The 24992-nt window shown below is 39.3% G+C and overlaps 1 protein-coding gene across 6 annotated transcripts in view; it reads right to left on the reverse strand.

Annotated features, from left to right (window-relative positions):
- LOC122976522 (cilia- and flagella-associated protein 47-like) overlaps positions 1-24992 on the reverse strand; it is an 85803-nt gene that overhangs the window by 56346 nt on the left and 4465 nt on the right. For 5 of the 6 annotated variants that reach the window (XM_044345043.1, XM_044345044.1, XM_044345041.1 and 2 more), the window contains exons 11-35: positions 24731-24959; positions 24429-24581; positions 23402-23555; positions 22982-23078; positions 22499-22715; positions 22155-22399; positions 21816-21946; positions 19452-19574; positions 19224-19355; positions 18616-18693; positions 10166-10313; positions 9800-9879; positions 8392-8593; positions 8118-8206; positions 7610-7826; positions 5929-6136; positions 4210-4321; positions 3659-3786; positions 3395-3495; positions 3058-3180; positions 2701-2923; positions 2489-2560; positions 1823-1960; positions 1155-1236; positions 832-927 (exon numbers count right to left, since the gene is read on the reverse strand). In XM_044345043.1, the coding sequence (XP_044200978.1) occupies positions 832-927; positions 1155-1236; positions 1823-1960; positions 2489-2560; positions 2701-2923; positions 3058-3180; positions 3395-3495; positions 3659-3786; positions 4210-4321; positions 5929-6136; positions 7610-7826; positions 8118-8206; positions 8392-8593; positions 9800-9879; positions 10166-10313; positions 18616-18693; positions 19224-19355; positions 19452-19574; positions 21816-21946; positions 22155-22399; positions 22499-22715; positions 22982-23078; positions 23402-23555; positions 24429-24581; positions 24731-24959 (3578 nt within the window). The remainder of the gene's footprint in view (positions 1-831; positions 928-1154; positions 1237-1822; positions 1961-2488; positions 2561-2700; positions 2924-3057; positions 3181-3394; positions 3496-3658; positions 3787-4209; positions 4322-5928; positions 6137-7609; positions 7827-8117; positions 8207-8391; positions 8594-9799; positions 9880-10165; positions 10314-18615; positions 18694-19223; positions 19356-19451; positions 19575-21815; positions 21947-22154; positions 22400-22498; positions 22716-22981; positions 23079-23401; positions 23556-24428; positions 24582-24730; positions 24960-24992) is intronic. The other variant, XM_044345042.1, reaches the window with a different exon arrangement.

A 24992-nucleotide genomic window follows, 5' to 3' on the forward strand; every position in this document is an offset into this window, starting at 1 on the left:
ACCAGGGTTCAGTTAAGAGTGAATCCACTGTAAATATGACATGCCGCCTGCACCAGGTACATCACACACTCACAGACAAAATCTCTAAATCTGTGATAAAACACAGTCAACCACAATCAGAACTTGTAAATTTGTCAAAAACAGTGCAGTGACAGAGTATTTAGGCCTCTATCTACAAAGGAAGCACAGCATTTAACATTCAGAATGTTTTAACATTCAGCAGCTTGAGAACAAATTAAAACAGGTTCACCAGTTTGTCTTGATGTGAGAGGTACAGATGAAAGAATGCACAAATGCTTTCCAAAACTTCATTAGCATTAAATCCTTAAGTAACAAAATCTCCGAAATAACATCCACAATGAACGATATCTGCAAATCTTCAACAAATGGCTGAAAAATCATCAACTGTTAAAACTTCTCCCTGAAGTATTTTACTTTAGATTATCCATTCAAAACATAGCTGCGACCCAAGGGTGCCATGCGTACGTGATGTGGGAGGCAGTAGGCCTATTAATAGGCCTAAAAGTAATAGGCAGAGGAAAATATGAATGAGCAAAGATTTTAAACAATATGTATTTCCCTTTTATGTTACTATTTCCTCTTTAAATAGTCATAATGAGCAACCTATTTAATTTTAGGTAATTTTTTTGTTCAATGTGGGGGTATATTTTACAGCCCAGGCTACACCATCTATGAACTATGGTACACTTCAGCAGGATCACAGTGTACCTTACACATGAAGTGGCTTCCAAAAACACACATATAATACATATAATCCTGCATAATGGACAGTGGATGAAAACAGGGAGAAGTGAATAAATAGTTGTTCACCTTGTATATTTGTAGCAGCACGTCAGTCCATGATCGTTTGCTCAAAGACTCATAGTCAACACTGCTGTAGTCCAGGTCATGCTCTTCCTCGTTTGCCTGAGACAACACAAGCACATATGGCACAAGAGGCTCTAAATATATTGTTTGTATGATTGAAAGCTAGAGAGCCCAGGATGAGAGGGCCAGGATGAGACCAGGATGAGTTTTTCATTGATGTCAGTAAAGAGGGAACACTAAAGCAATTATTGACAGCTCCACAAACAGATTTAGAGGACATGTTAATTTAATTGACTAGGACAAAATTGTTGAGCGTGCATGTATACCTGCAGGGAGCACCAGTGGTTGAACTCCTGCACATCTAGCAAGTATTCTGGTCTGATGTGACATAAACAGGCTCCCTGCACCCTGAGCACAGAATTACAGTGGACAGAAAAACATAAGTAGTTGCTCAAAAAAATTCCAAAATGCCATTCAAAAATGGTATCACTGTTGGAGAACAGAGGTGAGTTAAAACGTTACAGCATTAAGGACAACGACATGTGCTCAGGTTACTAACAGGCTGCATCACTGATGGACTTTTAAATGTATTTTGCTGTTGAGGCCTAATGCAAGCGCGGGGGACGCATGCCCCCTTTTCTCAAAGTGAATTCCTTCGTACATTTTCTCATCAATTTCATTATTTATCACATTGCAAAGCCAGTGCCTGTTTTATAAAGTCTAACTGTGCAAAAACTAAAATAACAAGACATTAAGTTGGGACTTTGTCCTGTATGTAAAACGTTTTGCTAAATATAGACAATTGCATCAATGCAGATGGCATGAATGAAAGGTAGGAAGACTGCAGGTCTGATTATTGTATAAAAAAGTGCCCCCAATGTATGAACCTGTGTCTGGAGTTACTCGGGCAATGAAGTTGACATTTGTTAAAAAAAACGGAACGCTCGCTAGTTATTCCTATATAAACTAAAGCACAGTTTATTACAAGGCTTACCTGAGAAAAGCAAGCATAGCTTCATGCTGTTGCAGCAGTTGATTAGTGCGTCGGTCTATATCGCTGGAAAAGGTCTGACAGCGAGGAATACTGGGAATCTGTTTGCCAGTCAGGTGATGAAGCATGTCCACTACAGACCTAGACATAACAATATATAATTTACATGGCCAGATAGCTGAACACGTACATCCAGACCAATGACCCGGCTGATATGAAATTAAATTCCACCAGAGCTTCAGTTAAAGTATCGTCTGCTATTTTCCTTTACCAATTTGAACTAAATAAACAATAACAAATAGAAAACCTGGGGAGACTGCCCACTTAAACCCCACTTGCCATTTAAAAAACAGACAAACAAAACATTATTTGCACATGAGAGCCTCTGCTACTTTTTGAGGTCTGCATAAAAAAGCAGTATTCAGCAGGCAGAACCTGCTTTTATGGTACATATTTTCAGTCTCATTCAGTTACCTAGTTTCATCATGGTTGTTGACTAGATTAAACATCCACTGTGCACATATTCTGTGTTACAGTGTTTGCTATGTCAGCCTTTCTTGTTTTGCAGCATAAAGATTACTCATTTGAGACTTGAGTGACAACACTGCTTGAGGATTGTAACTACAAAAACATTTCTATCTGCTCAAGATCCACCACACATATACATACCTGGAGTCTTTACTTTGACTGACACGATAAGTCCGTCCACTGTAATGATTTGTTTGAATTTTTGACACAACTCTGGAGGGAGAGACGAGGTAAACAGGGAAGGAGGTTGATTGACAAACATATGTGAAGGATGGTAAAAGCAGGATGGATGACTACACTGAAATGCAAATGTGGCCCCTGAGCTAAATTATTAAGAAATCTTTTTTGTGTACCTTCTGAGCGTGTGTGGTACAGAGATAGGGTGTGGTCCACTCGGCCAGCCAAAGAGGCTAAACCACCTCTCCACAGCCAGTAAGACATTCTGGTGATATAGTCCTTCCTCTGAGTTGGCAGCAGGGAACTCTGGGACACCAAGATTGGTTGGGGTGTCTCTGTTAGAGGCGTCTTCATCCATGCTGGCCTGACCGCTCACACTCTCACTGTCTGGAAAGGAGTCTAAAAAGGACAGATAGACATACTGTACATACAAACACACATCTGCTGAGATATACACATAATTTTAGATACGCTTTAAAAGTTACACACAGACACATTAACACACTACACACGTATGCGGTACATTTTCTGACCTGAGGCTGAGTTCTTGTTTGTTGAGCTGTTGCGATCAAACAATGAGGAGGATGATGAAGTCTGGCCAGAGGCAGAACTTGGTGTGTGATAGCGCTGAAGGATTGCCTCAACAGCTGTGGCCCCTACATCACAGTCACACATAAACCAATCGGATGCAATGAGAAAAATACTAAATAAACTATGTTTACACAAGCTGCTTGGGATATGAAATTATTCATGTGGCAGGAATACTTTCAGACAGACAGATAGTGTCACTCCCATTCAATAACCGACTGATTTTATAGCTCCATATGTCTACATGGTTGCATGAATGTGCTTGTGTATATGATATACTACCGGTCTTGAGAACAATCTGTTGCTCAGAGTGATGAAGAGCCAAGTAGGGCCAGACAGTCAACAGACAGTTGTCAGCGACAGCACATAACTCAACCTTAAACCTGTCAGGGAAAAGGCAGAGTCAAAGAGAAAACTGAGTTGGTAGATTGATTCAACTTTTTTGAGGATGGTTAGTGAGCAGGATGAAGGAATAGAGTAAGCAGAGAGAAGAGAAAGAGATGTGAGGAGTGGTGTTATACTGTCTGTTATTGAATATCAGGTTACCTGTTGTGGAGGTGGTCAGTGAAGGTGATGGTTGTGCAGAGGGACAGAGGGACGGCAGAACAGAAAGACACATTGCAGATCAGAGAGGTCACACTGGCTCCCTGGTTCTGGATACCTACTGGATGTCTCTATGGTTGCAGACAGAGTAGAAAGACGGGATAGTTTCATAGATCATGAAGGTGCTTCTATTGAAGTGTCAGCCAGGAGAATCAGTTACATTTGTCATTTTAATGCAGTTTTTGTCATCTGACTACCAGATGCCATCAGACCTGGATGCACAAAATTGGGTTTTGCTCATACTGCTGCAGACCTTCATTCAATACCTGACTAGGGAGACATCAGCCTCATGTTGTGACTGGAATGTATATAGCCATGATGGTATCAGGACAGTGTTCACATATAAGCAGTGATATTAGATGAGAGAGAGGGAGTGTGGGAGAAAGTATTGCACAGATAAAGAGATATATACAGATATACAGCAACAGGAGATCTAGTTTTGGTCACATGACTTTTCTGTAATAGGGTAAACTGATCTGAGTGCAGGGCTGCACCTGGTCGTGAGCAGGGATGGTGTTACCCTCTGGAAAGATGACAGAGATTGGTTGTATCTTTGTCCCATCCTCCAGTTCCACCTCATCCACTTCAGCTGATACCTTGGTTCCACTGCAAAAGTGGAAAGAGACGGCGGATATGTGACAGACAGAAATGATAAAGCCAATTGACTGTCTGCTCCCTTGAACAGCGATTGTCAGTCATAGCTTAGCAACCATAGCTAGGCACGGCAGGCTTGTCAGTCTTTGGATTTCTCCTCATATTGAAGCAATGTGCATTGAACAGTAGTAAAAAAGATAAAGTGTAAAGGTTGTTGTTATTTTGTAGACTCTCCTTAATCAAAAAAACAAGGGCAAAATGTGGGAAATCGATTTAAAAAGTTATGTTTATCTGCTACAACATAAGCTGCAAATATTAGCATGTCCAAATAACCAACTAAATAGCTAGCTACAGTCAACATTTCAGCTGAAAAAATTGATGGTCACCTGCATTTGCACTCTGAAGTCAATGACCTATTGTTTCACATATTAATATTTTGAGTGGTAAATCTGCCACCAGTATCAATTGTTGACTGCATGTGTGCTGTGCCAGAATGGAAAGCTTGATAGGTCAGAGTGAAGGCTTAGTTACTATGGTGTTCTCTTTGTGCCAAAATCTCAGGTAGATACACACATCCAAGCTAGATTTGGATATGACGTGATAAATGATATAATATCAACATGTGATACAATTGAAAGCTCCAGAAAAATTACTAAATGGACCAAAAGGTGAGATAGTTATTTCAAAACTCAAGTTTTAAGCCAACATAGATGAACCGATCGGGAAATATCACTGCATATATATTCTCTGTACTTAAATAACTTTTTTCTGCTTGTTTCTGACCCTGGCCTTGGACTAGACTACTCTTGGCAATTATTATTCTTGGGGCAATTGAACAGGTCATTAAGCTTTAGAAGTAGCAACAATGGCAGATGTAAGTGGACTATTTAATGTAAATTGTGAAGTGTTAATAGAAAGTGCTTGGTTTGATGGCACAGCAATCTTTCTAAATGAAAGGACATGATGAAAACTTTTCATATGATAAAAGTACAATATTATTTACAGTAATACTTGTGATAACTGGATGCAATGTGTCCAACTGTATTGATATATACAATAGATATTATAGCATGTAAACGGTGCCCTAGATATGTTTCACTGAGGAGAAGAAAGATCTTTATGCATGCACTGTGTTCCTCAGTTCAGCTGTGGGAATATGGGTCAGAATTTGCTGCCAGTACTGTAATAGCGCTGCCAGATTGCTGTCCATTCTGAAATATGAACAACAATGTAAGCCACCTAGGAATGTGGATTAGCTTGTTGGCTAAGAATGTAAGCAAAATCCAACATTTGGTGCAGATCTGCCAGTTAATGAGTCCTGGCTTGATTGATAAAAATCCCCCTGAAATGAATAATGTGGTCGGTTTGTGTGTGTGCCTTTGTTTCCTCGACATTCATTGAGCTCCAATGGCTCAATGCAGCTGGTAAATTGCCACAAGCTAGAAAAATGTAAATACAATAAAGATCCATCATCGTTATTGCTCAGCCTAACAAAAAAGCTGACAACTACAACTGTGATATTACATCTGCCCCTGGGACATCATCTGCCACACCCTCTATCTCGATTTCAGTGTCTCCCTGGCCTGTGTGTGTGTGTGTGTGTGTGTGTATAAACTAACCTAGGATATCCTAAAACCAGCAGGGTGAGTGGGGCCATTGCATTGCTTTTCAGGGGTGCTGGGCTAAGTAGGATTTGAGGGGGGTGGATGGTGATATGGGACAGCTGGAGGGTAATGGTGATGGATAACTCCCGGTAGGGTTGATGTCCCTCCTCTCCCTCTCCCTCTCCCAGGTAAAGAGGGAGGGACAGACTGGTCACACGGCCCACTAGGAGAGAAAATGTTCAAACTGTGTTGAGCAAAGAAGTTGCATCTAATAAAGTTCACAGTAAGTGCATGCTAAAAGGATTTATAGTTGTGTGTTAAAGTCCAACTGAAATTAAATACAATTTTTCCCCCTTCTGTAAATCACTTATCCTGTGTTCTCCTTTGAGAAAAAAAAATCAGAAACCATAAGGGAGAAATTAATATTTCAAATTCTTTGGTTTCGTGATGGTGCGCCCTAGTTTTGCATTATTTCAATGAAATACTGGTCCATTACCCTTCTGCATAGCTAGAGTTCTTATTAGAGCTGCAGCACATTAAACAGCATGTTACCATACCTGCACTTTGTCTACTTTTTTATGGACCTTTTCATACACTGTGAACAATCTACGCTCTATGGTGACAAGTTATCTTACACCATTCTTATAAAGAAAGACAACGGTAAAAAATACTGGATGAAATGGGATTGTTACTCTAGGAAACACACAGATTAATATGTTTTCTTTATTTCTCCTTTTTGTTTTCAATACTAAGAGGCCACAGTGCCTAAATTCTATTGTAACAAACTGCAGCTGTGCAATTGTCTGTGTTTAATTGATTATTCTAGCCCTCCTGTTCTTGTTCTGCCTCTCATGTTCACTAAATTTGAAATCATATAAAAAGAAAAGGTTTTGAAAAAGAAAGAAAAATTCTCAAACCTGTCAGTGTTTTATCAGGTTGCCTATGTACTGATAAATCTTTTAGTCATTTAGCAGTGATTGTATCATATGTTGGAAGTCAAAATTACAATGTAAACATTTTGACCCCACCCTTGTTAATGCTTCATACAAAGCAAAGCAGACAGATTACAAATACAATACAAAGTATCTACACTTTCACTCTATACATAGTACATGTGTACGGTGGGTATAGATGTTATTACTATATATGGCATTTCAATCAGATTACATTTAAAAATTGTGTACAGGTCTGTTTTATGTCTTATGAGGCTATAGTCGTAAAGCATTCTTTCTAAATATTGTCCTGTTTCTGATGGCTCTCGGCTTGACAAGATTTAGTATTGTCTTAAGAGCCTGGGTCCCTGGGAGAAACATAATTCCTCATTTATGGTCCATCACTTAAGATTATTAAAGCCGCATGATTTAATGGTCTGAGCTACATGAGAAGATTCTTTAACTGAATATGATTCTAATTTAGAATGAATTTCATGTTTCACTTTGACTGAAAATAATTCTAAGGGCTGTTACAATCTATTAAACTGTGACACATGCTGTTCATCATCCTGCTTTAATCCTGACATGTGTGTTGGACAAAGAGGTCAAGCAATATAAATGGTGATGGTGTGATCTAATCTGTGTAAGAGAAAAATCTGGTTTACAATGACATGACTGTGTATTTGTGTGAATGGGATAAGGCAGTGAGAGATAAAGTAATCCATCATAATGTTTGTGTGTGTGTGTTTCCAGTCATTTCTCACCTGTTGTGATAGCCTCAGGCCTGATGCTGACTGCCAAGCAGATGGACTGGCCAGGCCCCAGACTCCCTGATGATGGAGACACCATACATAGCCCCGCCTCTCGTCTGTCGCTTTTTGGTACCGCTGTGGCACTGGGGTCAAACCACCAGTACACACTCTCCCCGAGGACACCACGCCAACACACGTTCTCTTCACACACAGCTTTCAGCTCAACTGTCTGGGGACGGAAAGAGGAGAGGAGTGAAAGGCAGAAAAAGAGAAAAAGACATAAATGCCGAAAGAATGATAAAAACTAAATAAAAGAGTCATTTTATTTCTTAGAAAGTGATCAGAAGTTCAGTAGGGGGGTACATATTACCAGACAACATCTCCTTGATGATATGAAAACAAGAAAGGAGGAATAGATGGAAGGAATCCAATAAGAGGAAAAGATGGAAAAAAGGAAGAATGTAAGGAAAAAAAAGATGGCAATAGAAGAAGGCAATAAAATGACAAGCCTCAGCTTTACCTTTGTTGATACCTCAGTGTCAGACTGTGGGAAAGCTTCCAAATGGAACTGTAAGCTGGAGGGGGACATTTCCAGTGGGGCACACAGCACTAAAAACATTTCAAAAAGAGCAATAGAGAGAAAGACATTAGGATACCTGAACTTAGTGCTTAGTGTGAAATGTGTTCTACACATGAGTTCCAGCAGCAAAATGACGTTAATAGAATTTAAAATATAAATATCACTCACTAAAACACAAGCACACACACACATAACTCTGCATTAATGACCCCACCTGTGGCCTGTATGTGTTGTGACCGTTGCGTTGCCATGGTGACAGAATGGGGACAGAACGATTTGACAATGTGCTTCCTGCTGCCATCTAACAGTGAGGAGGAAGTGGAAGAGGAAGATGGAGAGGGGAAAGGAGAAGGAGAAGCAATGGGCCATCTCAGTCCGTTGATCATCAGCGGCAGGTCAAAGTCATAGCTGGCCACCTGCAGGAAGACATTTCCTTGATTACTTTTTGATTTCTTAATGTACAAACAAAAAGTTATGTTCTAAGAGTTATAAGATGAGAAAGGGAAAGATTTTCAATTCATGGACACTGAGGGCACTATTTTCATGGCAGCGCAATGGCCAGCACTCCAACAGTTTGGTATTTTCCTGACCTTGAAGCTCAGTTTACCGGTATTTTTGGTATTGCAAAGTGGGTTGTTGGTATTTTTCGAGGAAATTGGGTTGCACTGAGAATATACATCTTGGAACCAGGTCTGTTTCTGGAACAAAGTCCCTTCACTGTCAATGTGGTGATTTTATTCTCAACAGCAAACTAAATACTAATAAATAAAATAATTTCAATCAAGTAATCTCTAACCGGTAGATGCTTTCAAATCATTTCAACATTCAATGTGGTTAAAGCAGGAATGTCTTTAAAGCTGTCTGCATTTATTTATAAATGAATAGGACTGACTCTTAAAGTATCTGTTGTCCACAGCTGCTTAAACCTCATGCTCCAGATGGTTTGTTACACAGAACCATCTGAGAAGTCGTCCTTGGCAACTGTTTGGAAAAGTACTTGGCAAGTGATTGGATGAACCATCTGTCTATCACTGTCTATCACCGTCTTACCTTGCAAAGCAGCTGGATTCGCGACATCACAAGATCACAAGATCACAAAATCACGCAAGAATCATCATAAGATGCTGATTGGTGGTTTGGACACAAGTGCATAAACTTGAAGCCTCTCGTAATCTTGTGATCTTGTAAATCCAGCTGCCTCGCATGGTAACAGCTGCTTTGGTACGAAAAGCTTCTCTTTCATTTCACTAAATCCCTGTAGCCATCTGAAGGCAGCAGTACAGATGTGTTCCTAAATCGATTTTAGATGAGTGCAGTGCCATTACACAGAGCCCTTCACTGGGTTTACTTTAATAATATCACCTGAAAATGACACCAGGCTGCTATAAAATAACCACACATACCTCTATACACATCAGTTAGAACTTGCTATTCTGTCTGTTTCAGTGAATTGTGTGATTACCGGGGATCAATAATTCAGATCCTTATGGCCTCCTTTCCAATTGGCATAGCACAAGTGATATTTCATGTTTCAAGATTAGCTGAGCTGTTTCAGAGTTATGAAACCAGTGATGTGACTAGCTGTATTTATTAAATGTATTAATTTATTAATAAAATCTCACCTGACTGGGTGAGAAGACAAGGGAACAGTCCACTGTCTGGTGGCCCTGGACCTCCACAACACTCACACCTGGCTCCTTCTCTGTTTGTAAAAATGCACAGAAACAATCACAAAAACAAAACCACATACAAGTCATAACACAGTAAAAACACAAGACAAAATACTGTGTATCTCTGTTGTGTAAATACTTTTATTTTACATATTTTTCCTTATCTTTCATTCCAGCCCACACAAACACTAATAAAATAGTACATTTTGTGTTGCAAGAACAAATCTCTTGTTTTAATAAGGACATATTACCCACCCAACAGCACATATCAACTCAATGATCCTGTGTGAAATGCTACATGTGTGTGTGAATGCATACTTGGTAAGGGCTGAGGGAGCTGGAGAGAGAAGTCTGTGTATTCTGACAGGTCGAAGGTGACCTGGGCTGCAGCTGACGAACAGTTTGTCAGAGAGAATGGTATAACTCTCCGAGAACCAGCATGGACCTCGTTGAATTGGAAATGGGACTAGGAAGGAGAAAGAGGGAGACATGAATACAAGTGGATGAGAGAAATTTAGAAAATGTCAAAGGCAGATATCTAAAAGCCTGGGAAACTGCATGTATTATAAGGCCTGAAACAAGCTTTTTCAGTGTATGAGAGTGAATTAAATTAATGAATGCCATTCTGTTTGTCCTGACAAGGCATTTAATTATCCAATTATATGCCATTTCAGCCAAGTAAACAATATAAATATCAGACCCCAAAAGGTCAAATTGCTACCTTTCATTGCAATGTGACAGTTTTATCAAATAGTCAAACTGATTCAAAAATGGGTTGAAAAGTTGCTGTATTCCTTTTATCTATTAAGTTTGAGATAGACAACTTATCTACAAATGCCATTCTTGAAGTTTCAGAGAGCAACTAAAGAATCACATCCTTCCAAGGAAATTTTGTTCTAGCACTTTCACTGTTAAAGCAAATAACAATGAAAGAAAAGGAATCATTTTCTGCTTTCAACAACTTGAGAAGTACAAAAGCAGATTATCCTTGACTCCATTTTTTCAAAGGTGCAACCCCTGCTGTTTCCAATGACACACACACACACACACACTGACACACACACATATTCACACACCCTTTGACACAAACTCTGATGTTTTTTCCTCCTCCTTACACCACTACTTTCTACTTTTCCCCTGTTTTTTGCTTTCTACATCTACTGAGCCATGGTCTTATCACCTCTGTGGAGATTAGTAAAGATGAAAACCATGGAAATGATTCAGGAGTCAATCTCAAACTAGAGTGCCCCAGGCGCCATCACCACAAATTAAAAACTGTATTAATCATCTGATTTCAGGGCATGTCCATGTACAGTATGTTCTTAAATGCTGGAAGTGGGATTTCACAAGCAAGTGTTTTCAAAGTGAAACCCAACATGCAGGATGGATGGATGGGTGGATGAGCAAAGCTCTCAATGGGCTCTCAAAGGTGCTCTGCAAATACACAACCAAATCACAAAAAGTGTAAAAAGTGTAGAATTAACAATCCTATACAAAGCATAAATACAACACAATAACAAGACAAATGACTTACAAAATACAAAAAACACAAAGAAAAAGAATAAGTATATTACACAGGGACAAAGCATTTGCAATTAAGAAAAACAAGAGTTTATATAAAACATAATTCAACAGAATCTTAAAATGTTCTAGGGATAAAAACTTGTCCAATTTAAGGGAGTCCTGAAGGTTATTCCACTTATGAGGAGCATAGAAGGTGAATGTAGTTTCTGCCAGTTCTGTGTTCATATATGAGATATACAAGGTAATGCGTTCTTGTGAGCCGGTACGGTATCCAATATTTCTAAGTCTTAAAAGTGATGATTAAAAAAGTGATGATTTTGTGTCAAAACCAATTGATCTAAGTCTATCCAAATGAAGAGTATTATGTTTCAGATGCTTTAGACAAATCAATGAACAGAGCAATACAACACTCCTTCTTATCCAGAGAACAGATTATATTATTTACCACCTTGCATGCTGCTGTCAAAGTGCTATGTCCAGGTCTGAAGCCAGACTGTTGGGAGTTTAAAATACAATGCACAGAAAGAAAGTGATTATTCAAGATTTTAGCTAAACAAAACGGTTTGTAGATTGGGTGGTAGTTATTTGGATCAGTAGTGTCACTGCCTTTATGCAGAGGCAGTAGATGTGCTGCTTTCCACACTTTAGGAATATTCCAAGATACAAGAGTTAGATTAAGAATATGTGTTAAGGGATGAGCTATAATAGGTGCACCCGGTAATAAGAGTCTTGTATTCAAGAGGTCTACTTCAATAGCCTTTTTTGGGTCAATTGAGGCCAGGGCATCAAAAACCTCAACAGAGAACGGTCTAAGGGAAAATCATTTACCAAAGGGGGTAGTGCTATTACATTTGTGCCCATCTTTGACTGAGATGAGTGTAGATAGATTTGGATTTTCAAACAGGTGACTAGAAGAAATAAAATGACTACTAATATCACAGATCTGTTCTTTTTTTGAGACATAGACACAATCTAGAGAAAAATGCATGGTTAGGGAGTTAGCATGACCATGATTTAGCGACTTAATTGTTTTCCAAAATTCTGGGGGTAGTGCAACTGTAGCATGATTAAAAATAATAATTTTTAATCTTCAACCCAGCAGTGTTTTGTGTATTACTTCATGTGTGTGTTTAGTGTTTTCAGACAATTTCCACAGCAACATTTAATGCTAGAAATTCAAAATCTTTCAGCAGAGAGAGAGAGCACAACAAATAGAGAGAAGAGTTTCTCACAAAAATAACAACCCCTCCCTCCTTGTGGTTCGGTCCACCCTTATATGTATTGTAACCATCAAGTGCAATGACATCAGTCATTGACCTCTAAGGTGCCCCCACAGTATGATAAAATGCCCTCTAAGGTGCCCCCACAGTATGATAAAGTGCCCTCTAAGGTGCCCCCACAGTATGATAAAATGCCCTCCAAGGTGCCCCCACAGTATGATAAAGTGCCCTCCAAGGTGCCCCTACAGTATAATAAAGTGCCCTCTAAGGCGCCCCCACAGTATGATAAAATGCCCTCCAAGGTGCCCCCACAGTATGATAAAGTGCCCTCCAAGATGCCCCTACAGTATAATAAAGTGCCCTCTAAGGCGCCCCCACAGTATGATAAAATGCCCTCCAAGGTGCCCCCACAGTATGATAAAGTGCCCTCTAAGGCGCCCTCACAGTATGATAAAGTGCCCTCCAAGCTGTCCCAACGGTATGTTAACCTTTTCCACTCCCCGAGGACACCGGCGTTTGAGGGTGACATTACTGTCTTTCAAAGCCTGTAGCAAGCTGTGTTTCAAAACTACAGTTGTATCATATGAAATTAGACCACCTAAGGCATCCATTGGTACCAACCATGTCATGGCTTGTCGGGTAGGGGGATAAATGACGCTCCAAAGTTTTTAAAGGAGCACCTTGACCTCTCACTTCAAGATATCTGAATGAAAATGGGTTCTATGTTACCTACAAGTCCCCCCTTTACAGACATGCTCACTTTATGCTAATCCCATGCAGTTTGCGGCAAAAAACATGCATTTTTTTGCATGCAGTATAAATGTGTTATTTTCACCTATTCTAAAAATGGTGTATTTGAATATCTCTGATTACTGGAGTCCCTAAACAGTCTTGGAATTGCATAAATTTGGTATCAGTGGAAAGCTGAGACTCAAGTGGATTCAATGAGCCCAATTGTATTCATGTGTGATGATGTTTCTACCATTTGCTTTGATTAAAGGGTTACATCATCATTAAAGTAAATCCTTTTTAATACAGAGGTGTTGTTTTCGTCACCATATAAATCGTTCTTCTCTGCAGATGGGGGCCCATTGAATATATCAGGTGCGCTTCATATTTTTTCGCCCCTGCCCCCTCCACTGGTCTTATGACTTTCCAAATATTTAACATTTACCTGCTTTATCTTTTGATTTTGATTTAGGATTGTGTACTAGCATTCCAAGAGAAATTACATGGATAAATAGGTATAATGCCTGTATTGAATGTGATTTATTAATGTATGAAAAGACTATTAATTGGAAGTATTGGAGTATTGGAGTATGGCGCAATATTTAATTTTGTACAGTAACAATCACCGACTATTACAGTATAAAATGTTTCATAAATATTAATTATAAATTTGGAGATGCTGAGAGTTGATGATTCCAAGTTTAATATTTGTGATAAAAAATACATTTGAACTTACACTACATACATGTTTTTTAAATGTGCCCCTATGTTCATTATATTTGGTGTTAAATAGCCAACACTTAATTATCAGATGTTATAGGTTTGTAAAGCCATGTCTACCAAGCATTGTCAGGCCTGGATATAAGTCATTTTTAGGGCAAGGCCACTATGGCCTTTGATAAATACAAATTTATTGGGGCATTGCGGCCAAAATGTAGGGCACCAAGGCCAAAACCAATGGTACAATAACAATAAGCAATAATTACATTGGATAAAGACAAAACAGCATACGATCAATTAGGAGTCAGTGTATTGAAAAACAGTACTGAGTTTATTAAAACTGTAGACTAAATGTTTGACTTTTCACAAAATGCTGTCTGATTGTTTTGTTTTTTTAAAAATGTGAACAATTCATTATATTAATTGTTACTGTTATAATTTAATGATAAAATAAAGTCTATAAATGGGCTAAAGGCCTAAACGCACTGGAAGCAATAATTGACACACGTCATCTGACGCGCGTCAATTATTACGTCAATTAGATGTCAATTGGATGTATTGAATGAATGAAGAGGAGAAATGCAGAGGAGGAAAATTAAACTGAAACTAAGAGCGTCTGTGTCCACAGTAAATCATTTGTTGACTGTTTGATGGTTATTTATTTGTGCATTAAAACGTGACTGCCGTGAAATAATCAGAATATAACGTTTTACTTCTTTCATTCAGAGGTTTTGTTCTCACTACCGCTTGCTCTCCTTGCTCGACCACTGCCGCGCTGTCTCTCTCTCTTGCTCGCTGGTGCTCAGCTGACTTGCGCTATTTCTGTCTTTTTCGGCTGCAGAGAAAACAGTTTTGGTTGCTGGGTCCTCATTAGACGCTCCAAAAATTGAAACAAGGTCGGAGTAGGCACATCAAGGCAGTTTGACGCGCGTCATGACGCTTCTAGTGCATGTTCGGCCATTAAAAACAATAGGTGTACTTCAAAATGCACGTGTCAGATGCTTCCAGTGCATTTAGGCCTTGAGGGTGATAAAAATTCATCTGAACAAGTTTCAACACCCGTGCAACTATTAGCATTTGAGTCTGAGATCATAGGTGCAGTCACTTTTTTACACATTAAACATTAAACACACTGATGAGAAACTTGTCAACAATAATGAGTCACTCCTTAATCTGTAAACATAACAAAAGAAGGTCCTTTTTTTCTGGCTTGACTGCAACTGAGAAAGTTCATACTGAAAGATGGAAAATCAGAAATGCTGATTGCATCTATAAATGCTGATATACAGCTGCTGATTTATTTAAACCTACATATATATGTAAAATGTATAGAGATAAAAATGTGGACTGTTTATGTATAGATAGTCAAGTTTCTTTGAATTATAAAGGGGCAAGTTGGAACCATGTGGATGGATGAATTGTATGCTTTTTACCCCATTTCTTTCTTTTCTTCACCTTTCCTCTATTTTTTCCTTCTTAAGTATATTTTCTTCTCATCTTGCATTTACAATACATATGTCGATCAATTGAATAAATTCACACTTTTCATTCTGTGTGAAAGGTGTGAAACGCTAATAAAAAGTTGGTCACAAAAAAGAATACTTGAGGTGGCAAACACTATCAAAAACAGTACTCCACAGACCTAGCATTGCACTCCCATAATACTTGGACTTATGGGCAGGTTAAAAAAAATCAAATATATGCAGCACAACCAGACTTCATTTGTCATGATAACACCAGCTAAGCATCATGAATCTGCTGGCAACCAATATTAAATTTACTTGGGTTTTTAAGCAAAGTGGGGCAACTAACAGTGAGTGATAGAGGTCAAATACTACTGGTGCATGAGTCATAAAAACCTGGCAAAATCATGTCAAATGACTTTACACAGAATAAGCCAAGGTCAAACAAAAAAAGAAAATCTGTGCAAATAATCAAAGCTAGAACTCAGAGGAACACAGACATCAACATCTTTGTGACAGCCCTAATAACAACAATTACAGTTTATTTTGTGACCAACACAAAGCGGGTATTTGGAGCTAAATGCTTGTCTGCAAGGCCAGTGAACAAAGACACACAGCATGATGCACAAAACCAGGATTCCTTGGCTATGGAATAAATCATGTGGGAAGATGTTTTGCAGTACAGTGTGTGCGTGTAGGATTTCCACATCCTTCATATATCAAAGAAATGCACATTTTCCCTCTTAAAGAAAGAGTTAAATGAACCACCTACACACAGTTTAGGATTTATATGATAGCTTAACAGGGAAAACCAAGGCTTTTCTTGGATTAAAGTATGGCCTGACTTCTTGTTGGATTGTTGATATTTATATTTTGTTACATTTCTCCTTCTGAATAAACTGACTTTCACAATCAATGTTTATGCCATATGTAAGAAAGCCAGCCAGAGACTATTTCTTATTAGAAAATGAATACATTTTGGAGTCAGTCATAATGAAGTGTCTGTCAGGCTGATAGACAGCATCTCTGTTTTTAACATTTCAGTCTGGTATGGAAACCTGACTGTGAATTGTAGCTTATCAACAAAAATGATTAGATTCTCTGCATAATACTGCTGTATTGTTAATGACACTGAATATCCCCTCTGAACTCTGAATTTGAGTTAATGCCTTCTGGACAATGCTATAGAACACCTCTGGTAAACAAAAATAACTGCCTTCATGGCAGCCCTGCCCTGCCCTTTTTTTTGAAGTCTGCAACCTGGGTGTTATTTTTGACTCAAACCTTCAATTTGAGCTGCATTTAAATCCATCACCAAGCCTGAATACCTTCAGACTCTGGTCATCACATAGCAGGGACCCTCATCCATTCATTTGTCACACCTCGCCTGGATTATTATATTGAATCAAAACTGGGCTGCCCAATGAAACCCTGGACAGACTCCAACATGTCCAAAACTCTGCTGCCAGGGTTTGTGCGTGTGAGAATCCTACAGCATGTTCACTGGCTCACAGTGAAGTTCTGTGTGGCATTTAAAATTCTCCTCCTCACATAGTGTCTTCATAACTTGGCTCCTACAGTAAATACAACTCTGATCAACCCCCAAAGCAAGAGTTACAAATGTAACTAAGGTTATATGAATTCTGGATGACCGCCAGAGATGGTATGACATACCTGGATATGCAACGCGTGCACACACAGGAGCTCAAGTCAACAAAGTCACAAATGTGATCTGGGTGACACAAGCAGCATGATAAAGGGGCCTGGCACCCAGCAATGGTGTCTGACATCTTCTTGTCAAGATTCCAAGTGACAATGAACTCTGGCAGTCTTCCAGAATTCACAGAACATTAGTTACATTTGTAACTCTCATGACCCATACCAATAATGTCACGAGAAATCTCTAATCACTGAGCCTCAGTTGTAGACTGAAGGAGCAAACAAGACCACTGTTGTCACAGGATGGAGGGCAAAGACGTTAACTCTGTGGAAACGGGCAAAGGTACAGGAAGAAGCCCAAGCAACTGCAGCAAAGATGTCACTCAGTGGAACACCCTTCAAGGCGGCCCAAGAAGTGGAGATACTCCTGGTTGAATGACATTTCACCAGGGGGACCTAGAGACCGCTGAGCCTGTATGCTTGAGATATGGTATCAACAACCCAGTTCTACAGCCTATGCTTAGACAAAGCACAACCCTTCCTGCAGGGTTCTTCCTGCATAGAGGAATTTTTGGTGCCCCCAAATGAGGTTTTAGCCAGCACCAAAAGAAAATCATCAGTGCCAAAATGGTAAGAACTGAGAATAAAATTAGCAATTCAAATCCTCTCTCAATGTGTTAAATAGCAATTTATCAAACAGTTGTTGAACAAGCAGAACATGAACATAAATATGGATAATACTGGAATAATAATACTGGATAAGTCAGCTAAGCTGCATTGTTGTGGCTGGGCCTGAATGCTCCGCTGTGAAACTCTCTGATAACTTAAGATCCAGATGTCTGATGACTAAAATCCTTCATACGGTTAAAAGATATAGTTAAAACGACCAAGATCTAAAAAGTTTAACATAAAAATGTGGCTTAAAACTGAATAAAAGTCAATTTATGACAGTTTCTGACTGACAACTACATCGCCAATGTATTATCTTGTAATGTGTATAATCTTTTGTAGACGCCATTGTGGTGGACAACCACAACGCTGACACATGCATCTTGTGCGTGTATACTCTTTGGTGTAGAGGGTATGACGCCATCGACAGGCAACCAAATGAAATGGACCATTACCTTGATTAAAATTATGGATTTCTCTGGGTTTGAGAATTGTTGGCAATATTTGGGATAATGTAAGTATACGATTCAACAAAACATATAACATAGGTCTAGTTGTTTTTAGACATTTTAATGCGGAATAGTTACATATTATAGCTTTAAATGGCTTCATGCTAGGAACTGTTATGTAATTTATTTTTATATAACCTCTTTTTTTCTTTTTCCATGTTTATTGCAGTGATTGGCCACTGCTTTATATAAATTGATACAGAAAAAGCAGTGTGCAAAAACAAAATGTAAACACACTCACACACACACACACACACACACACACACAGACTTACCACACTGATGTCTACATTTGGAGGCTCTACCGATCCGCCTACTCTGAGCTCAATGGACTTCATGTTCCTCAGAGCTATCTGTAACACAGACATACATGCTTAGCATATATCCCTTCCTCTCTTCAGCCCTCCTTCTCTTTTTCTTTCTTTGTTTTGTTCTAGATGAATGTCCTTATTTGGAACACTTCATATTTTATTGATGTCTTTTGGAGAGCATTTCACTGAATAGATGTTCATATTTGGTTTTTCCTATGGTATAAAAAAAGAAGAAAAAAGGCCAACAAAGTTGGCAATTTATTTAAGTGGGAGAGAAAAAATGAATAGAGGACAGAGGTGTGATTTTTTATTAGTTTTTAAGAGTCTAGTTAGAGCATGAGTATTGTTAGAATAAAAATATTATGTTTAAATGGAGGATTTGGATGCTTTTCAAAATAAGTGAGATTATGAAGGCATACTTTTTCCTTTAAATGACTTGGAAATCACTTTTGCTGTGTTGCTTTAATTTTACTTAATGTATTTATTTTTGGTTTTGTATTGTAGTCTGTGATTGTCTTTGTTGTAGAATAATTTGTATCTGAATAAATGATTGTTTAAAAACTCTCTCTCACCTTGACTCTGGTGTCAAACTTGATGACAGAGTCGGGGTTGAAGTGGATCTTGACCACAGCCTGCCCCCCGCTGGGCACCACACCATCAGATGGACTCACCACCATTCCTGGCAGCGGACAGACATCTAGTACCTGCCTCATACAAACAAAGAAATAGAGAGACTGGCTATTTTGCTGGTTTGATGTGTACAAGTATCTGTGCAAAAACAAGGCTGTGTGTGTGGGCACCTGATAGTAGGCATGGTTCAGTCCAGTGTTGTGTAAGACTGCAGTCCTGACAGAGGGCATGTTGAGAGGCACTGATCCAAATATCACTTGTTTCTCTGCCAGCTGTACACTGGTGGATCCGACCTGAGAAGGCAGCAGAAAGAGACAAGACAGAGACATAACAATTAAGGAAAATTCTGCCCTTGGACACAATGTCCCTCATGCAACAACCATTTAAGTAGTCCGTACAAGTGCATTAAGACAACTTGTGGTAGAAATTTCTCTTACATGTACAAAAGTACATCAGTAGTCTATACATCGTGTACAGACAGTTTTCCTCCATATGAGGAAAAACACATGTTTGACTCAGGAATTTAATTGATATTAGCGCCAAGACGCTATTGCATCATCGGAATAAGAATAGGGAGGAGCATGACCCATACTAGGTTGCTGCTTCAAGTTTGATCCTAAATCCTAAATTGCTTGAGTAAACCAAAATGATATTGTATCATATAAAATTATATGAATATTCTGTTCACCATAACATCATTCATCATCCATATCTTGGCATGGCAATATACACAATTCAGTTGTTGTTAGGAAAACTCTTTCTCTCTCTCACTCTGACAGCTGTCTCATGCAAGTCTCTGTCCAGGAGATCATCCTCTGCTGCACCCAGTGTAACATCACCTGCTGTATAATATTCTCTTGTCAATCTCCATAACACATCCCCTAGACTGTCTCCAATCTAAGTAAGGGTCTACATTGTTTTAGCAAGATGTTTTTTCGCATCTAACTTCCAGTCAAACCATTCCCACTTGCTCTGATGACATGTCATCGGCAGATGTATGAATATTTTCTGGCTGTTTTGGGTCCCCTAACAGCAGTACTGACACTGCTACACTTGTTTTTATCTCCTGATTTCCTACAGTGAAACTTTAAGCTTTACGGTGTGAGATTCTTCTTTTCACTCTTGGGTGACATTTTTGTGAATAAAAACTGCCCACAAATGAAGTGGAACAAATAGCCTTGCATAGCAATTTGAAAGCATCAATTATGCTAATGATCAAATCTCACAAATGCTCACCTACATATAAAGAGGTGGTATTTAGCAAGTTGAAACAAGCGGTTTATGAAAGGTTTGTGAAGTTAAGAGAGGTTGGTGAATCCAACTTGGAACACTTCACACTGTTCTGTAGTATTGCAATCCACATTTGTAATGTACCCACTCTCCCTTAACCAGCCTTGTTTAATTGTACAATAGTTACTGATTTCCCACATTTTACAAAATTATTTTTGACATCCCCAGAGCACATGTACTTGGAGCATGTGTACAACTCAGAAAAGAAAGCAACAGTAAGATGATAATAATAGAACAAGTAAGAATAAGAGTTTTTTCATGACAGTCACAAGCCTTACTTAAAACACAACACTTGTTGTTGCTGAATTGTATTCTAGTCTACTGTGTCTACTGTCAGAGGAAAAATCAATATCAGCCTTTTTGATGGATTTGGTCTCATATGATTGTTGAACACTGGTTAAAAAAAAACAAAAAAACAATTAGTCTACAAAGAGGCCCTTTCTATTTGATTTGACTTATTTTATTTAATTTGTCAGCAATGTTTTAAATAGTTGAGATTAAGAATAGATCTGTTGTCCAGCATATATATATATACATATATACACACACACATTAGCCACTTATCCAAGAATGTAAGAAAATTACGGTACAGCGTTAAATATGAAAATGGACCCAAAAATGCAAGACAGGACCTCTGGTGGCGCCATGCTGGTAGCAACAGCTTAAAAAACAAGCATGCTCAAAATCTGATTTAACTAGCTTCATACTACAGCAAAAAAGCAGAAAATATAGCAGTAAGTCCCCATAACTAAACATGCCCTACATGAACTGACATCATGTATCCACTCTCCCCCACCCAAACCCAATCCTGACTGCACAACCAATGATTTAGGAATTTAGGAATGATGTATCGCCTCAATAAACACTGAACTGACCAAGGAATGAACTTACTTTTGAACTAGACTTGAATTATTGACACACTTACTTTTTTTTTATCTTAAACTGCATTTATGTTTGTCTAACTTTATGAAAATGTGATTAACCATTTTTCAAGTTAATTTGTCATGTAATTATGTAAGCACTGTTGACAAGACTGAATCATGACCTGAAAGCATTTGACTTCTCTAAATTGAAATTAAAGGCAGATAGTGACAGAAGTCGCTGGAAAAAGGTTTCTCTAAATTGAGTGACTGGCATGCAGTTGTTATAGATATTGGGTGGAGTGTCACTATGTCATTCAAAGCCTGCAAATAGTAAATAGGAGTAGATCATACAAAATAACTTTCCCAATTCTAGGCACAGACCTTTGCAATACAGTGCAGGCGATGTGTGTTGCCCTCGAGGACACAGAGGTCAAAGTCTCCTTCTGGAGGGGAGGTGAAGGAGGGGTGCCACACTACCTCACAGTCCAATTCCCTGTATGGCTCCACTGTACCTGGGGGAGAAGGGGTCAGATCTGTTGTATCAGCTCTGACTCAAACAGGCAATTCAACTAGGTAAAATACTGAATCACAATAGAGCTCCTTCAAGACAAACACAACAGAGATGGAAAAGATGCAAGTGTTCTTGATGTTAAAATTTTGAAAATGCAGACCCAGCTGTTCACATTGAGAGACAGTAAAACTGAGCTGCACTTGTGGTACCTTTAGCTGGTCGAATAGAGAACAGGATACCACTCTCTGTGACTAGTGGTTCCCATGTGAATTCAGCTGGGTGGTTACGCTGGTTTCGAAGAGTAACTGAGCTCCTATATCCTGATGCGGCAAGCAGGGTGGAGGTGGGGCGGAGCACCAGCTGGGTGGTGGACAGTTCCAGAGCAACAGGGACAACCTGGGCCTGGACCAGTATCTGACCAGGGTGCTTCTGGTTCACAGAGTAGGACACAGGTCTGGAGAAAAGAAGTATAATTATAGTGCATTTGAACCACACACATGGATTTCATCTGATTTATGTGATTAATGTTTGTTGAGCTGCTTCTTCCGCCAACCTGTAGAAGTGACCCAGCTTGTTGCCTTGAAACGTCAGGGGTAGGGTGTTGTGGGAGTAGGGTGGCAGGACATGGGAGAGGGGTGAGGAGCCCTGCAGCTCAGGGCAGTCCACTTCAAACTGCACCCAGATGAACACTGACAGATGATTAATCACCTCCAGCTTCTCAACACACACTGACTGCACACACACCTCGCCGAAGTCCACTGACAATGGGCCTGATGAGGAGAGAGAGATATTTACCTGGCCTTTAAATATTAAATAAATTCCACTGTAACTATTGTGTAGGAACTTGTTAACTCTTTGATAACGTGATCTTAAAAAAAATCACTCATTAAATTCCTTTTAGAGAGGATCTGAGCAAAAAGAACACACAGAAATACACTACTACTTGTTATACATTGAGTTTTGCTTTATCTCACAGTTTGTACTGAAGATATTATTAGAAACAGTGACTTTAGCACTGATGAATTTAAACTCAAACCTATGATAATTTCGTTGAGCTCCTGAGCTGTCAGAGTCCGGTTGCAGTCTGCCACCTCCTGGCTGGTCGAGGGAACTGCATTCATTACCTCTGAGACCTAGTGAGAATTCAAGAGATAGAGAAACTCCCTTGAATTTGGCTCTGAAATATCATTTATATGATGGTAAACTGGTCTGTGACCACCTTTCTGTTCCCCTGACACTGCTGGGGCGATGGATATCATTTCTTGGAGTTGGCTGAATTCAGTTACTGGGGGACAGCTACGAGTTGCACCAACTGTGTGCAAGTCCAAACGTAGCCTATTTGAATATAACTAACTATAACTATAATCTAACTTAGGTCGGAGTTTACGTATTACTAACATTTTAAGGGTTGCACCAGCTGAAATAGTTACAACGTAAGCATAAGTTATATCTTAACTCTTACACCTAGCAACAGGCTGCAGTTGCTGTAGTTTGGCCTCCTCTCTGAGATCTTACTGGTCTCCACGTCGGCAATGTGGTGCTTAGGGGGGACAAGCCCTTGAGAAGGAACAATCCCAATATCCACATCGTCCTCCACGTTTTCTTGCTGTCTAGTATCCAAAAATAACAAAGATTCATTGCTAAGGGCAAACATCAAACACATAAGGCAAGGCAAGTTTATTCGTATAGCACATTTCAACAACAAGGCAATTCAAAGTGCTTTACATAGAGCATAAAAGGCATCAACACAGGATATAAAAGCAACTCAAGTAAAAAGACATTAAAATACAATTAAGAAGTGTTAAATTTGGAAATAAAAAGAAGCTAAAAAGGAATAATACAGATAAAACAAGAGAATAAAAGTTATGGTGCAGTATAAAATATTAACCCTCAAATTTGATTTGATAAAAGGCAGCAGCAAACAGAAAAGTCTTCAGCTGTGATTTAAAAGAACTGAGAGTTGCAGCAGATCTGCAGTTTTCTGGGAGTTTGTTCCAGATATGTGGAGATATAAAACTGAACACTGCACCTTCATGTTTAGTTTTTACTCTGGGGACAGAAAGCAAACCTGTCCCAGACAACCTGAGAGGTCTAGATGGATCATAATGTAGCAGCAGATCAGAAATGCAATTTGGCCCTAAACCATTAAGTGCTTTATAAACCAACAGCAGTATTTTAAAATCAATTCTTTGACAGACAGGAAGCCAGTGTAAAGATCTGAGAACTGGAGTTATATGATCCACTTTCTTGGTCTTAGTGTACACCAAACGTATACCAAACATCTTATTTTGAACCAGCATCTAGCAGTCAGTAAATGTTCGAGTCTAATGCTAGTCATAACTTTTGCTTAGAACTATAAACTGAATTGTTTTGCTGTAACCTAAGTATTTCTCACTTGTGGCCACCTGATGCTTTTCCTGTAAGATAAAAAAGCTAAACATGGTCTTTAGGTCAGCAGTCACAATATTCATAGGAAAGCCTACCTCTCCTTGATCCTCTGCAGGCGTGTTTGTCTGAGCTGCTTGATGAAGTCAGCGTAAACCTGTCGATGTCTCTGTCTCTGCTCCTCCTCCTCCTCAGTGAAAGCATAGTTGGTGTCCACATAGCGATACCGGTGTACACCAGTAAAGATGGTCCTGTGTAGGATAAAGACAGGAATGTTGAGGACACACTGAACCTCTTATAGTTTGAGGACTTTTAGGGATTTGTTTTTGAATAGAACATTTCACTTGACAAATTGGCCGCAAATCTGCACTGAGCCCGTGTTTGTTTCTGTAGCCTCTACCTGTACTGCCTATGTGGAGAGGCTGGCCTGATGCTAGTGGCTCGGTCATTAGGAAAGGCCAGAAACTCTTCTCCCTCTATGTTTCGACTCCTCCCCCTGCGATGTATGTGGAGTTGTGTCTTGTCAGCGCTGAGGACAGCGGCACGTGCCATTCCACGGCAGCAAGCCAGCTCGCTGGACCTAATGTGAGGCTGTAATCCAGTTGGATTGGTCACTGCTGGAGTGATGCCTATAAAGCAGTCAATCAGAGCAGAACAGGTAC

The sequence above is a fragment of the Thunnus albacares genome, chromosome 24 (assembly GCF_914725855.1).
Source record: "Thunnus albacares chromosome 24, fThuAlb1.1, whole genome shotgun sequence".
Classification (NCBI taxonomy): Eukaryota; Metazoa; Chordata; class Actinopteri; order Scombriformes; family Scombridae; genus Thunnus; species Thunnus albacares.